Source organism: Urtica dioica, chromosome 9 (assembly GCF_054948205.1).
Source record: "Urtica dioica subsp. dioica isolate 48M chromosome 9, U.dioica_male_clone48M_v1_H2, whole genome shotgun sequence".
Classification (NCBI taxonomy): Eukaryota; Viridiplantae; Streptophyta; class Magnoliopsida; order Rosales; family Urticaceae; genus Urtica; species Urtica dioica.
Genome location: NC_142764.1, coordinates 8,117,388 through 8,132,787, shown reverse-complemented (window position 1 = coordinate 8,132,787; position 15,400 = coordinate 8,117,388). Strand labels below are relative to the sequence as shown.

Below are 15,400 nucleotides of genomic sequence, written 5' to 3'. Positions count from 1 at the left end.
GGAGCTCGCTCTCCGAAAAAAATTGCTCGAACGGAGTCTCGAGGATTCGATCTTTTATCCCGAGTTCATCGAATCTCCTCCGTACCAGCTTCAAGATCCCCGTCCCATCGTAGGTGATACGACCCGGAAATGGGACGTTGTATATGTAGTTCAAATTGTCCTAAAAGAACGACAAAATTAGGTCAAAATCATAATTAATCGTATGACATCGTACAGACTCGTATAAACAAAAAATTTGAATTTTTTTTAAAACTATCGTATAGCACCGTACGATATCGTACAGCATCGTACGATATCGTATAGCATCGTACGATATCGTATAGCATCGTACGACAAATTTTATTGGAAAAACCTAAACCCATCGTACAACATCGTATGACATCGTCTAACATCGTACGACATCGTATGACATCGTACAACTGTATGAATTTCATCGTACGATGCATCAACCTCATCGTACACTGTCCCTAATTTCAAACCCTAACATTCTAAATCCGACCCAAATAAACTCAAATCAGATAATACCTAAGTCCTAAACCCTATTCTAACTATTTTCAATGAAGTTTAACAAGAAATTACATGAAAACTTACATTTTTACTTGGTTTTGAAGCTCGGGATTTCAGACCTCCACCGCCGCCGGAGTTCGAACCTTGTCCATGTACGCCATCGTATTCACTCGTACCCGATTTTATCACGTCTTACAAGGTCGTATTGAATCGTACCGACTCGTACAAGGTCGTATTGAATCGTACCGAATTTTTTTTGTTGAGAGAAAGAGAGAGAGATGTTGAGTGAGATAGAGGAGAGAGGGAAATTCAAACTGATTTATGTTTAAGGGGTATATTTGTCCGTTTTGGGCTCAAAAGTCTATTTTTAGATATTTTAAAAAGTTAGGGTCTAATCTTGATATTTCTTCAATTTTTAAGTCTAATTAATGAAATTTATCAAAGAGTACATCTATTAAAAGAAAATGACTTAACTCTAATAGTTGACGGCCATACCCTTAATTTTTTTATTTATTATATGAATATTTACATTCATTCATATAAATTATGTACATTTTATTCGCTTCTTAAATCATTTACAGTGTTTATAAAAGACATCTTTGCCCCCTGAATTGAGGCGGTCACGACAATACACTCCTCGTACTATAAAATCGACCTATTTGCCCCTTAATATCAATTTTTATAACATTATGGTCCTTCTGCTATTTTGAATCTAAACATTCTGTTAAATTGACACAGTTTTATCACGTGACAATTAAAAAAAAAGGAAATTTCGTAAATGTCCTTAACATCCTTTTGTTTTATTAATTTTAAAGTATTTAAATTAACAAGTAAAAAATTAAAAAAATATCTCTCTCTCTCGTTCTTTTTTTCTTCATCTTCGTTACATTGCTGTGTGTGTGTTTTTTTCCGGTGGTTTTTTTTACGGACTTGGAGTTCTGACTCTCTCTCATTATTGAACTCTTCTTTTGCAATTTTATTATCAACAATATATGAGAATAGAATATGAACTTAGTCTTGAATCTTTTTCTTCTTCCTTCAAAGACCTTAAACACTAAATCTGATAAAAGGAAAGAAAAAAAAAAGCCAAACAGAGCCATTTCTTTTAATATCCCAAAACAAACTCAAATACACAAAACACATATCAAAATGACATGAACCTTTCCCAGCTGAGAAGCAAAAAAGATAACAGAAACTCAATCACCTCCTCCTCCGTCGGAATTAACTCGTTCCCGGCGACTCAAGATTGTCATATGCCTCTTTGGAGACTCTGATTTCTTCTTCAAGCTCTTGAAGTCGATTCGAACAAAAACATCATTTTTAGCCAAGATCGATGCACACACAGCTCCCACAAACCCATATTTTTATAATTTTTTTTACCCAAATCATAACGACTCAAATCGCTTTTCTCCTCGGTGTCGGAACATCGACGATGAGGAGGGCCTCCAAGACTGAAGGGGCTTTTTCTCGACATCGCCATTGTCGATTCCTCCAGTAATTTTGACTCGTTGTTTGGGTTTTTTTGGACTGAGATTTCGAAGCTGATAGTGAGGCTATCTCGGAAAATAGAAGAGGCTCATTTTTTTGTTCAATTCGGTCGCCATGGATGGCCCGTACGACGAAGATGACTACATCGTTCACCTTCTTCTTTTGATGCACACTAAAATGGAGAGAGAGAGAGAGAGAGAGAGAGAGAGAGAGAGAGAGAGAGAGAGAGAGAGAGAGAGAGGCACTAAAATGTTTTAATTTGTCAATTATGAGAAATTATTATTTTTTAGTATAATATTGATTTTTTCTCTGATTAGATGCACATTACTCATAAAGCCTTAATTTTGTCTATCACGTGAGAGTCAAATGCTTATTTAACTGACGATTTGACAAAATTTTAGACGGAAGGACAAAACTGAAATCAAAACAAAGATTAAGGAGTAAATTTTGAGTTTTTAAAGTACGAGGGGTGTACTCTTGTCGACGCCATAGTTCAGGGGGTAAAAATGTCTTTTATTCTTTACTTAAATAGTCATCCACTACTCTTTTCCTTTTTTCTCTCTACCCTCTCATTTTTTTTGGAAGGGCAGGTTGGAGTTAATTTTCTAAATAGTTTTTGTTTTTGTTTTTGTTTTTTTTTTTTTTTTTGCTACAAACGAGTTTTTTCTTCAGCCGTTTCTTCAACACCATCTTCGTAGGTTTGCAATTTTGTTCTCAAAATGGTTTTCTTCATTCACCCGAGCCGTCAATTACAAAGCTCTTGTCTTTAACAAGTAGAATATTTATGTTTTTATTTATTTATGTATTTTCTTTATTTTTATATGCTATTGTGTTTGGATTCTGATTTTATGTTTCCACATTTTAATTGTAGGTTTATCTCCCGAAGTCATATATGTTGTCTTTTGGGTTTTTCTATTCGAGGTTTGACTGTACGAATACTTAGACGTCATTTCTCGTGGTGGGTGACTTTCGGGTGTTTGGAGTCATCCATTAACTCTGCAAGATATGTTAAACGAGTCATAAAATTGCTCTAATATAGTGTGTACGATTGTATACACACCATGTGCCTTTCAATTTTGAATCCTATTCAATTTGCGGTCATACCTTTTGTTGTGACTTGGTGTTAGATATTTGTATTTTAAGTATTATTGCTTGTTATCTGATGAAAAATCTCTTATTTGTTATTTATTTATTATTAAAATTGTTATCTTGAAAACTTATTGTCTTTATATTTATTTACATGTTTCATTTTGTGAAAAGGTTTACATTAATTGAATTTATATTTTGACAATTTATTATTTTAAGTTCTTCAAATGTGTCGCACTGAAAACAATTTATGAGTAAAATATGACTAAATTAAGTATTTTTATAATTTTAAAAAGTATTCGGTATTTTTGGAATTTCAAAAAGTTGATATTCTTGTCAACTTTCCTATCATTTAAGGGAGGGTTTAGCCCATTTACATCATGCACATTAATTAAAATTCTAACTGTATTATCTAAAAATTAAAAAATAATCCAAATTAAAATAAGACGCATGTATCATATATTGTGTACACTACGGAGACAGATATGCAATTTGAGCTATTTCTTTAATATTTGAACAGTTACGCTATAATTTAAATAGAGGATAGTCATTTGTCTAGTTACAACAATATATACAGTATGTATTTTACGTATATAATTTATACATAAAACTTGGGAATCGTTTAAATTGAGAGAATTTTATTTTTTCTATTAAAAGGACAATTTTTATATTATCTTGTGACAATATTGTTGTGATGACGTTGTCACGAAATAATCAATTTTTTTGCGACAATATTATCACAATGTGATCAGAAATGTATTTTTTTAAATATAAAAAAGATTTTTTTTTTCAAATTCACTCATAAACATGTCCATCTCCCATTTGGAGACATTTGAAATCATACAAATTTGTTAATATTGATGATTTTGGGCAATAAATAATTTTTTATTTAGTACTTACACTTATCCAAAAATAATAAAGAGACCAACAATTTATCAGTGAAAATCGGCAAATGGATACGATAGTTTGAACATATCATGTCAAATTTTATTTTGAATGACATTTCTTAGCCTGAACGATACTAGTGACGAGCTTGTTTGCCGATGCCGGAACTCAATGATGCTAAGCCAGTTTGTTTTTCCACTGAAACTAGATAACTACCGGCCCTCCTTTATTTTAGCTCAAGATTCGATTTTTTTTTTTTTTTTTTCGCTTTGTCGTTTGGCCACTATTTTGTTTCCATGGGTACAAAAAGTGTACGAATTTGCTACATTATTTTTTTGGAGTAGATATTGATGCTTACACTCCATGTCGTCCCAGAGGTACTCAAGGACTGGGCTGGTCCCTCTTGCGAAGTTCCGGAGGTGATTTGATTTCAAATTTCAATAACACGATCCAAAGTCGTTGCTTTTGGCTTCAGCAGAAATAATATATTATGTTAAATTGTAGGGACATGGGCTTCCCATTAGGATGCTCAAATCCCTTTGCAGAATATATTGATTTGGCTAAAGTTGCTAAAAGATATAGAAGGGATGGCCTAGCTTGATACCCTGGAATAATATTCGCAAAGTTTGAAGGAAAACGACCAAGGATTAGCTACTACTACTTGCTCTTTTTCTTTTCTTTCTTTCTTGGAAATGGATAAGCTTTTACTCTGATATCATTCGCACAAATGATGATTCCATGCTTTATACATTAGTGGGGGGATAAAAGGCAAAGAATAAGCATTCAAATATACGATTCCCCCTTATGTACATGTCATTGCCTATATCAAGTGAACTCAGACAAGCAAAGAACATATATCATGAATATCTATGAATATACTTGGCCAGCTCTCATTTACTTGGAAACAAAAACTGGTATTTTCAATTAATATTCTTGGATAGTTGGACCATCTAGCCAATGGTGTGCGTGGGGTTTTTCTTTGGTTGCGAACATTCACATTCCGTGAAAACCTATGTTATATCAGCGTTGGTGATCATAAGCATTCTAATCTGTCTACGTATTCTCTATCACATCCTTCATCACTATTGGTGCCCGAAGATGAAGGAGCACGATTCTGCCGGTGAAAACTCCAACAATAGCGACGACGACTCAGAAATGCCCTCATCACAAACCACACCACGCCAGTTTCCTCAATACATCTAGAAGTAAGCAAAAACTATCTTAGTTAGTTGCATCTTTATCATTATTATCTCCACTACATATACTATAGCTGTGTATGGCTGGGAATAACCAAATCTATATGCTCTTCTTTTCCCTGTGATTTATGTACTAATTTCCCTGTCAAATTCAAAGGGATTTAAGTGGCCCCTATTAAAGGTATAAGTATGCATTGATCCAATGATTTTATCGTTTACTCTAAAGTAGTCACCCTCTTTTTTTTTTTTTTCAGTTTCTTTGTAATTTTAAGAAGTTTTCAGACAACAGGTATAATTTTTTCTAAATAAACAATGTTTGTAATTCTATAATCATATACCTACAATACAAAATCTACAGCACAAAATCACAAAATTAGTAGAGAAAAGAATATTTAAACCTCAGACTTCAAATGTTAATAACATGATACATATTATAGAGTTTGGACAAACGAATAGTCCACGAACTGTGTATACACGAGTGACATTTTGGTCACCAAACTAACTTTTCTGAACAATACAGTCCTTAACTATAAATTTGTAGCGTTTTAGTCCTCTTTATTAAAAAAAAAATGTTATTGTTTTAATAAAAGCCTATCAGCCAATAAATCAAAACATATATTTTCCACCTTAAACAAGTCTTTCATTATAAATAAATAAAAAAACTAGTAAAATCTAACAAAGATAACTTTAAACTAAGATCGCATCTTAATTAAAAGTCTTAAAACTATATATATAAACAAGTTTAACTACCAAAAAAAAAAAAAAACTAATAAACAAGTAAGTTAATATTATGTATCAGATTTCATATACATGCTTTATAATTTTCACATAAAAGAGAGACACTAAGATGCTATGAAAACAATAATTTGATAATATCGACACGCATGACAATGATAATGATAATGGTAATGAAGGAAGTGAGTGTATATATATATATATATATATATATATATTACCTTCCAAAAAAGAGATATTCTATTAATAATGATCAGAGGTCGAAGTAGTCGGAGCCGGGGACGACATTAGCGGTGGTGGAAGGGAGGCAGGTGACTCGCCAGACCTTGATGACCCCATCGAGGCTGCCGGTGCAGACGGTGAGGACGTCCTGGTCGGAGTCGGAGAAGGCGGAGAGGCAGCGCACGGGGCCGCGGTGGCCGGACAGGACGGCCAGGCAGGCGTGGGCGCCGTCCTGGTGGCGGGCCCAGACGCGGCAGGTGGAGTCGGCGGAGCCGCTGACGAGGAAGGAGGCCGCCGCGGAGGCCAGGCAGAGGACGGCGTGGATGTGGCCTTGGAGGGCGCCGCCGTAGTGGAGCTGGCCGGAGTACCAGCCCTTGACCCAGAAGTGGATGTACCCGTCCGTGCACCCGCCGTACAGGAGGGCGCCCTCCGGGGTGAGGGCCAGGGCCTTCACGGGGGAGTGCTTCGCCGGGAGGGTCACCGTCAGGGAGTGCTGCTCCCCGCACGTGCTGCTGTTGCGCCGCCACACCTTCACCGTGGCGTCGTCCGAGGCCGTGAACAGGACGCCGTCGTCCGCCACCCTCATCGCGTTGATGGCCTCCGCGTGGGCCCGGATCGTCTCCACGCATTTTAAGTCCGACATCCGCCACACCTTCACCGTCTTGTCCGCCGACGCCGAGTACAGGATGTCGTCCGACACGTTTATCGCCACTGATGTTATCACTCCCATGTGCTTCCTCTGTCAATGCGATTCATCCCAAAACTAAATATCAACTCCATTTAAAAAAAATAATTAAACAGTGGTCGGAGAACTTGGAGAGATCATGAGCTGTTGATTTATTATAGAGATTACAACATAATAGGTTTTATCTAATAAAATAAATAACATATTATATAAATTTAAAAATAAAAGGAAGTATATATAAATGAATTTATTTTTTCTTTCTTTCTTTCTATTTGCTAGATTTTAGGCGCCAAAATGGTTGCTAAGAGGAAAAGTTGTGGTAATTTACTCTGGACTTTTTTGCAGATAAAATGGGTATAAAGATTTGTGGCTGTTGCGTCATAATAATCTTTACCCAGGCAGGTTTTTAGTGATCATGAAGAAAGGAATCTGGACGCAGCCAGTTAATTTATTACTTTCACACACTCTTGATAATTATGTTGCCTGATGAAATGATATAATGTACATAAATGAATCACCGATATGTTTGGTTTAGTTCAATGAAGATGGTTAGCTTATTATTACTGCATTTGACTTTAAAGAACACTTTTTGCGTCAATTTAATGATAACGTAGCTAAGGGCCAACGAGCCAACCATGCATTTGAACGGATACGCAATCAGTGTGCCTTAACGGCTTGAACTACCTCCCTTAATGAATACTCATGCAAACAAAAATCACTAAAGGGAAATTGGCACATATATACTTTTGATTTTTGACGTAATGCCACAGAATCGTAAAATACAGATATTAGAGTGGGTCCTTTATCCCCATTTATTTTAAGGAATTTAACGAAAAGAAAAAAGTTAATGAAGGAAATTGTTTAGTGGATATTTTTATGTAAACATAAGACATTATATAAGAGATTTGTAGTGGTTAGATCACAACTGAGGGGATTATACAAGTTATTTTTCCTTTCAATAATTTGTTCCATCTATATTATAGTTTATAATACTAAGGTTGAAATTCACTGAAGCGATTTATATTATTTACATTATGAAATTTGGATACTTCCTTTTATTTTTAAATTCACCTAGCAATTTCTTATAATGAACTTTTACTATACTGCAAGCATATTAAAATTAATATGCTTGCAGTATAGTAAAAGTTTGACTAAAATTAATAAATAAATAAAAATTTAATTTTTTTTCAAATGTATCTGGTGGTGCAGATGAAATATTTATCATTCCAATGTAAATATATATAGGAATGAAAATATTTTACATAGTCGTGTGTATAATTAACATGTATGGGTTAAATTTCGTCCACAATGTCAATATTTTATTAACAATGTCAAACTTACTTGACTAAAATATGTCTTACAATCTTAATAAAACTATTTTTAGTCTGATCTGCATTTCCAAACATTAATGAGTATATCTAATAAAAAACTGGGAAACAAATCAAGACTCACCATCTTATCTTTTCGGGAGATGTAGCTCCTCACGTAATTTCCGGTCTTGGGAATGGTGGCGATCCGAACGTGCTTCAAACCGTCGTCCCAAGTCCTCTGCCAAACCCTAATCTTGCCGTCGGCATAAGCAACATAAACCCGGTCGTGCGAGACCTCGAGAGCCACAGCCATGGCGGCCTTGCTCTTCAGCTGCCCGCACTCCGAGAACTCCGGAAGCTTCCAAACCCTAACCACGTTGGCGTCAGAGCCCGTGTAGACCAGCCCGTTGGAGACCGCCATCGCGAGAACCTGCCCGTCTTTCTTTAGCACCGACGACACGCACCTGAACGTGGTCGCCGCGTGGTGGTCTACTCCGCCGCCGGTGGCCGGAATATGCTTTGGCGGCGGAGGAGAGAGGGGGTGAAGCGGCGAGGAGACCGGAGATGCGTGGAGGCTCTGTGAGAGGGACGTGGGAGAGCTCCGGCGCGGTGGGGTGTACGGAAACTCCGAGAATGACGCTTCTTTTGTGGAGCTGCTTCGGACGAACTTGCTTCTTATTTGACTCCGAGGAGGAGAGTTTTGTGGGGATTGATCCAACGGCGACGAGGCCATATTTGTGTTCACTGATCTTTGTGTTTTTTTAAAACTTCTCTCTGTGTTAAAAAATTTACGCGTATAGTGAATGTGGTCGTCGTAGTTTGGTGTGTGGTATTATGTAATAGCCAAAAGTAGTTGCACGTAACATAATTATGAAAGAAATGCTAGTTGGTTCAAAATACAATAGCCAAGTTGGTAAATATTAATTGGTTTGATAAATACTTACGTGTGGTTTGGGATCTATTATTATCTATGAGTAGTTGACGTCGAATGAGAACAATGCAACTTGCAATTATCAAGCGTGTAATGGGTGATCATAATACATACGTAATTTAATTTCAGGGTGGTAAATAATGTTAAATTAAAATATGTTTTCTTGTTTAGTATGAAGAGTGTGGATCCCAAATAAACACAGTAAATGCGTTGGGAAGGTTTGAATCATTTGAATATCCATATAGATATTGAAAAACAGAATCTCATTTTCCTTTATTGCGGAATATATAGTCTGATTTCGACGGGGAGGCTAACTTGCAGTAGAACAAGTGTGATGGTGCATTTTGAGGTTGACTTACTTCGATTCTCATTAAGTAAAAAAAAGTGGTGCGCTGCTAGAAATTTTATGAACACCGGAAACGTTGTTGAATGATAAGCTTGGTAAACGTTTTCCTATCGGAAATAATATTTATATTACTTGGGTTTTAGTAGAATCTGTCATATATATATATATATATATATATATATATATATGTGTGTGTGTGTGTGTGTGTGAGAAAATTAATTATATGAGATAGTGCAGTTTTGAAATGGAGTAATTTTAAAATTATGATTATTTAGATTTTTTGATCAAAATCTATTAATTATTTTTTATTTCAAAATTATGATCAAGTTTGTCAATAGACACACTTGTTGAACTTATCACAAAAATAGCGTCTAAAAATTAATTCACGAAAACAATATTTTTCAAGTGGTAAATAGTAGTTATTTACTGTTTTAAATTCTATTTAACATTATTTATTGTTTACTAATATGGAAAATAATATCAAATAATGGTTTAAAATATTAAAAGTCACGTACTATTTTATATGTAACATTTTAATAACATTATATTCTTGTAATTTTCTCTATTTATATTACATTTTTAAAGTTCACGGCAGTCATAATTTTAACCACGAGTGAGTCATATTTTATTTCGTGGTGGTGATAGGGTTAGACAATGGCACAGCGTTAGGTACCCTCTCTCCTACTAACGTGCGTTTAGTCCCCTTGTCGTGGAGGTGGGTGGCTATCTTGAAGGACCAGTGTAAAGCTCGAAACTGAGGCATCCAGAAGGTAGGTGATGGTCCAATCTGCAATGATTGCAAGAGGGTGGTGAACTAACTTGACCCGGGCAAGGAGAGCTCTAAGGAAAGAGGTGGGACTTATTGGTCTCGTTTGACATAGTTTTGTTTTAAAAAAAAAGTGTTTTTTTAAAAAACTGAGTTTTTTTTCAAAAACTGATAAAGTGTTTGGTAAACTGTTTATAAAACAGTTGTTGTTGGTAACAAAAACTGATTTAGCGTTTGATAAAATAAATATATTAGTAAAAAGACTAAAATAGACATGTTATTAATAATTAAATAATTATTATTAATATGCTTAGTTATATACATATATATAAATTATATTTTGTACGATGATATTACAGTAATTTATACACCAAACTTAAAAACATTTTTTCTAAAAGCTAAGGCCTTGTTTGTTTCTTCATTTGAAAACTGTTTTTAACTTTTCTAACTTGAACAGTTTTTTGAAAAAACTGAATTGACTGTTTGTTTGATGATTCTCATAATACAATTCAAAAAGTTTTCAAACTGTTTTCTGTTTTAATGAAAAAAATCAGAAAACTGTTTTTAGGTGTTTTCTAATTTTTTCACTCAACTTTTTTAACTTTTTTTTTAATAAATCCTCTTGACATTTCCTTCTCTCCTATCAACATCATTTCATTTTCCTCACTTTTGATTATCGAATTTGTTTTCGTTCCCTGAAAAACTTAAGTTTTACAATTATGTCAAACTTTAAACAATCGAAACTCCATTTTACAAACTATTAATTGGTCGTGATCCTCTCGTCGAACGCATGAGTTTTCACTATTTTTAGTCAACATTAGGTATCCAAATTTGATATTTGTTGTATTGACTACAAAGACAAACGGTGTTTTCCGATAAACTTGTGAACAATCATTATTACTAAAGGTACGACCATTATATTCGCAGCAAAGACTTTCAATTAGTATATATCTCGACGCCTAATTATTATGTGAATTATTATACTACAATTACAAAAAACTGAATAAAAAAAACTGAAATCCTTACCAAACAGTTATTTGAAAATAACTGCAAAAATTTTTTAGACTACAACTATATGAAAACAAAAACAGAAAACAAAAACAGTTTGAGTGAACTACCAAACAGGCCCTAAGAATCCTAGTTTTTTTCATCTCATGTACAAAATCTAAAATCGCTTTTGAAGTTTTTTGTAAAAACAGTTTTACCAAACACCACATAAACAGTTTAGTTTTTTCTAAAAAAAAACAGGGCTTTTTAATATGAACCAAACGCAGCCATTGTTGATCCAGGCTCATTGTGGCTGATGAGTGTGGAATTTCACAGTATTTTTCCTCCAAGAGTCTGTATTATAGCCCACAGATTGGCTAATTTTCTTTGTGAACCGGAAAGAATGCGAGTGAACTGATGTGTTTATTCACTTGGTTGTCATATATATAGGCAAAGAAAATATACAAACGTGTAAAATAAAAAGATAATATCAAGAACTACTCTTCTTAATAATAAGGAAATATAAAAAATCGGGAAAATAAATAAATCCTATATACGAGCTAACAAACTCCTAAGACTCCTTCAACACTCCCCGTCAATTTTGAGTCGGGAGAGACATGTCAGGCACGCCCAGCTTGGAAAGAAGGTGTGAAAAGCATCTGCACCAACGATTTTGTAAAAATATCAGCAAGTTGATCTGAAGAACGCAAGTAGCTGGTGGAGATGAGGCCATAAATAATCTTCTCGCAGACACAATGACAATCAAGTTCAATGTGCTTCGTTCGTTCGTGGAAGACTGGGTTGTTGGTGATGTGTATGGCAGCTTGGTTGTCACAATGAACGGTGATCAATTGTTGAGGAGGAAAACCGAGTTCAGAGAGTAGATAATGTAGCCATTGTATCTCTGAAGTAAGAGTAGCAAGTGATCGATACATAGCCTCGGATGAAGATCGAGAGACAGTAGGCTGTTTCTTGGTTTTCCAGGAGATACATTTTGATCCAAGCATGGTTATATATCCAGTGGTAGAGCGACAAGTAATCGGACAGCCAGGCCAATCAGAATCAGCAAAACCAACAGGAGAAAGAGAACTAGTTGCTGATAGGAGGATTCCTTTACCAACAGACCCTTTTAGATAACGAAGAACACGATGCGCCGCATCAAGGTGGGTGGATCCAGGGAGTTGCATGAATTGACTAAGAGTATTCACTGCGTATTGAATATCAGGAGGCGTGACAGACAAGTAAAAAAGTCGATTAATGACCCGTCCATAGGAAATAAATGAAGGTATTGTTCCATAGGAAATGGAGAAGGTCGGCATCCAAGGTAAACATAATCCGAGAGAATATCAAGAATATATTTACGCTGACATAGAAAAATCACCTTTCTTGGAATGAGATACTTCAATGCCAAGAATGGGCAAGAAATTGTTTAGTCTCAGAAATGACGGCTATATTGTTGCCAATGATGATGATGTTGTCAACATAAACAAGGACAAACACACTTATGGAATCTTTGATATATGTGAAAAGACTGTAAACATAGATAGATTGGAAAAAGCCACGTGAGATGAAACTGGAAGAAAATTTAGAGAACAATTGGCGAGAAGCTTGTTTGAGTCCATATAGAGATTTGTGTAATTCACAAACAGAAGCATTACCAACATGAGCGAAACCAGGAGGAAGTTTCATGTAAACTTCTTCATGGAGATCACCTTGGAGAAAAGTATTGTTGACATCAAGTTGATGAAGAGTCAATCCTTGAATAGCAGCGATGGATAAGAGAAGCCGAACAGTGACTAGTTTGGCAACATGAGCATACGTATCATGATAATCAATCCCTCCAATTTGGTTGTATCTTTTTGCAACAAGATGTGCTTTGTAACGCTCGATGGAGCATTCAGAGTTATATTTGATCTTGTAGACCTATTTACATCAGATTGGAATTTTCCTAGGAGGTAACGAGCATAGGGACCAAGTATGATTAGCTACAAGAGTATTGATTTCAAAGGACATGGCGGTCGCCAATGAGAAGACTTAACCGCTTCTGAATAGGTTTGTGGTTCAGTATGATCAATAATGGTGGATATAAATGAACGATAAGAAGGACTTAAAGCAGTTAAAGAGAAGTAATTGATAAGAGAGAATGGAGTAGAAGTTGAGACGTTATTACATATAAAATCTCTTAAATGAGCCAGAGGTCATCGAATTCGCAAGGGATGTACGTGCGGCGAAAGAATCACCGTATTAGAGAGAGATTCAATAGTCGCGGTATGAAGAGAATGAGATGATGGAGGTTCAACAACCGCAGGTGTGGAAGAAGATGACGGAGGTTCAACAACCTCATGTGCGGAAGAAGATGATGTAGGAGAAGGATCAGATTGAAGATCATTTAATGGAGTAATGTTGATCAGAGGAGTGGTGGGAATAGAAGGTGAAGATGTATGAGAACAATCACGATAAGGAAAAATAGATTCATGAAAGACAACATCGCGAGAGACATAAATGTGACGTGTGGAGGGATCATAGACACAGTATCCCTTTTGACCAAAAAGGTAACCAACTAAGATGACAGCTTTGGAACGAGAGTCAAACTTATGTTTAATGTACATATTTTTGGCGAAACACAAACATCCAAAAACTTGTAGTGAAGAATAGGATGGGGTAAAACTAAATAAAATTTCATGAGGAGATTTAAATTGAAGAATTGGTGTCGGTAATTTGTTAATGAGATACGCAGCGGTAAAGATGCATTCTCCCAAAAAAATTAAAGGAAGATGAGTTTGAAAGCGCAAGGCACGATCAACATCGAGAAGATGACGGTGCTTTCGTTCAACAATCCCATTTTGTTGGGGCGTGGCAACACAACTACATTGATGAATAATGCCATGATTATGACACCAATTTTGAAATTTGGTGCAAAGAAATTCAGCCACGTTATCTGAACGAATGGTTTGAAGTTGTGGGAGGAAAAATCCACCAGAGAGATATTTCCATTGAATTGTCGATTAATTTGATTAAAAAGATGTGTTATCATGCGAAAAGTTTCGGATTTATTTTTCATAAGGTATATCTAGGTACAACGTGAATAATCATCGACAATGGTTAAAAAAATAACGAGAGCCATTCATAAAAAGAACAGAAAAATGTCCGCAAATGTGAACATGTCTTAATTCAAAACATTTGGAAGAATGAGAAAAACTAGAAGGAAATAATTGACGAGATTGCTTGGCTTGTGGACAAACATCACAAGTGAAGTTTTTATTTTGAACAATAATACTAGGAAAATTACGAACAAGGAAATTAAAACGGGACTCCCCGGGATGATCAAGGTGTGAATGCCATAAGACAAAATTATTACATTGCTTAAAAGGAAATGCTTTATTTAAAATAGGAATGCTATCCAGGAAATAAAGTCCATGTTGGAGATTACCCTGACCAATCGTCTCCTTCGAGGAATGGTCTTGAAATACATAGTGAGAAGAAAAAAATGTGACTTCACAATTGAGATGTTGAGTTATTTGTGAAACAGACAATAAATTAAATTTAAAAGATGACATATGAAATACATCTTTTAGAATGAGATTGCGTGAGTGCTCAATGACTCCAATACGAGTTACTGATGCCATTGATCCATCAGGCAATTAGACAGATATGTGATGCTGCAGATTATAATAGGAAGAGAATAATGAAAGTGATGTGCATATATGATTTGAGGCACCGGAATCAATGATCCAAGATGAAGAAAGACAAGATAAAATAGTACCTGCTAAATTTGCAGAGTGATTAGCGGAAGGTTCAACAGAAGTGTCATGCACTAAGAGAGCCACCAATTTTTTATATTGGTCTTGAGTGAGAGAAGTAACGGTAGATGGACTTTCAGAATGGTGAGCATCGTAGAGAGTGATTGCAACCACGGAGAATTGAATATCGGAATGGAATCTTCGAGATTTAGATCATCAGACTATTGATATGGACTTAAAAGCTGATATGCAAATAACATGAAAATTTGATATGCCTCGATGAAAGCTGATTTTAATAGCACTAATATGAAAAGTGATATTAGGAATATATGAGAAGATACGTGTGTGATATTACTGATACGAGGATACCGACAACAATGAATGCAATCACAGCAATGAATGCAGTTAAAGACAAATTATGATGGACTATTTTTTAAATAAAATGAATTTTTTCCCTAAAATCCGGTGGGCTACTGAACTACTATCCTAATTACCGTAAAAAAAAAATCTTAACCA

The 15,400-nt window shown here is 35.4% G+C and overlaps 1 protein-coding gene and 1 long non-coding RNA gene across 2 annotated transcripts; one reads left to right on the top strand and one right to left on the bottom strand.

Annotated features, from left to right (window-relative positions):
* The first annotated feature begins 5,030 nt into the window (after nt 1-5,030).
* On the top strand, nt 5,031-7,344 carry LOC149384798 (uncharacterized). The gene is made up of 2 exons (XR_016301388.1): nt 5,031-5,171; nt 7,150-7,344. It is a non-coding gene; the product is annotated as an uncharacterized LOC149384798 (long non-coding RNA).
* On the bottom strand, nt 5,086-9,009 carry LOC149384797 (protein JINGUBANG-like). The gene is made up of 3 exons (XM_089626737.1): nt 8,257-9,009; nt 6,119-6,858; nt 5,086-5,165 (listed from the first exon to the last, which is right to left on the bottom strand). The coding sequence occupies exons 1-2, from the start codon at nt 8,845-8,847 to the stop codon at nt 6,151-6,153; spliced, it is 1,299 nt and encodes a 432-aa protein (XP_089482863.1). The 5' UTR covers nt 8,848-9,009; the 3' UTR covers nt 5,086-5,165; nt 6,119-6,150.
* Between the last annotated feature and the right edge of the window lie 6,391 nt (nt 9,010-15,400).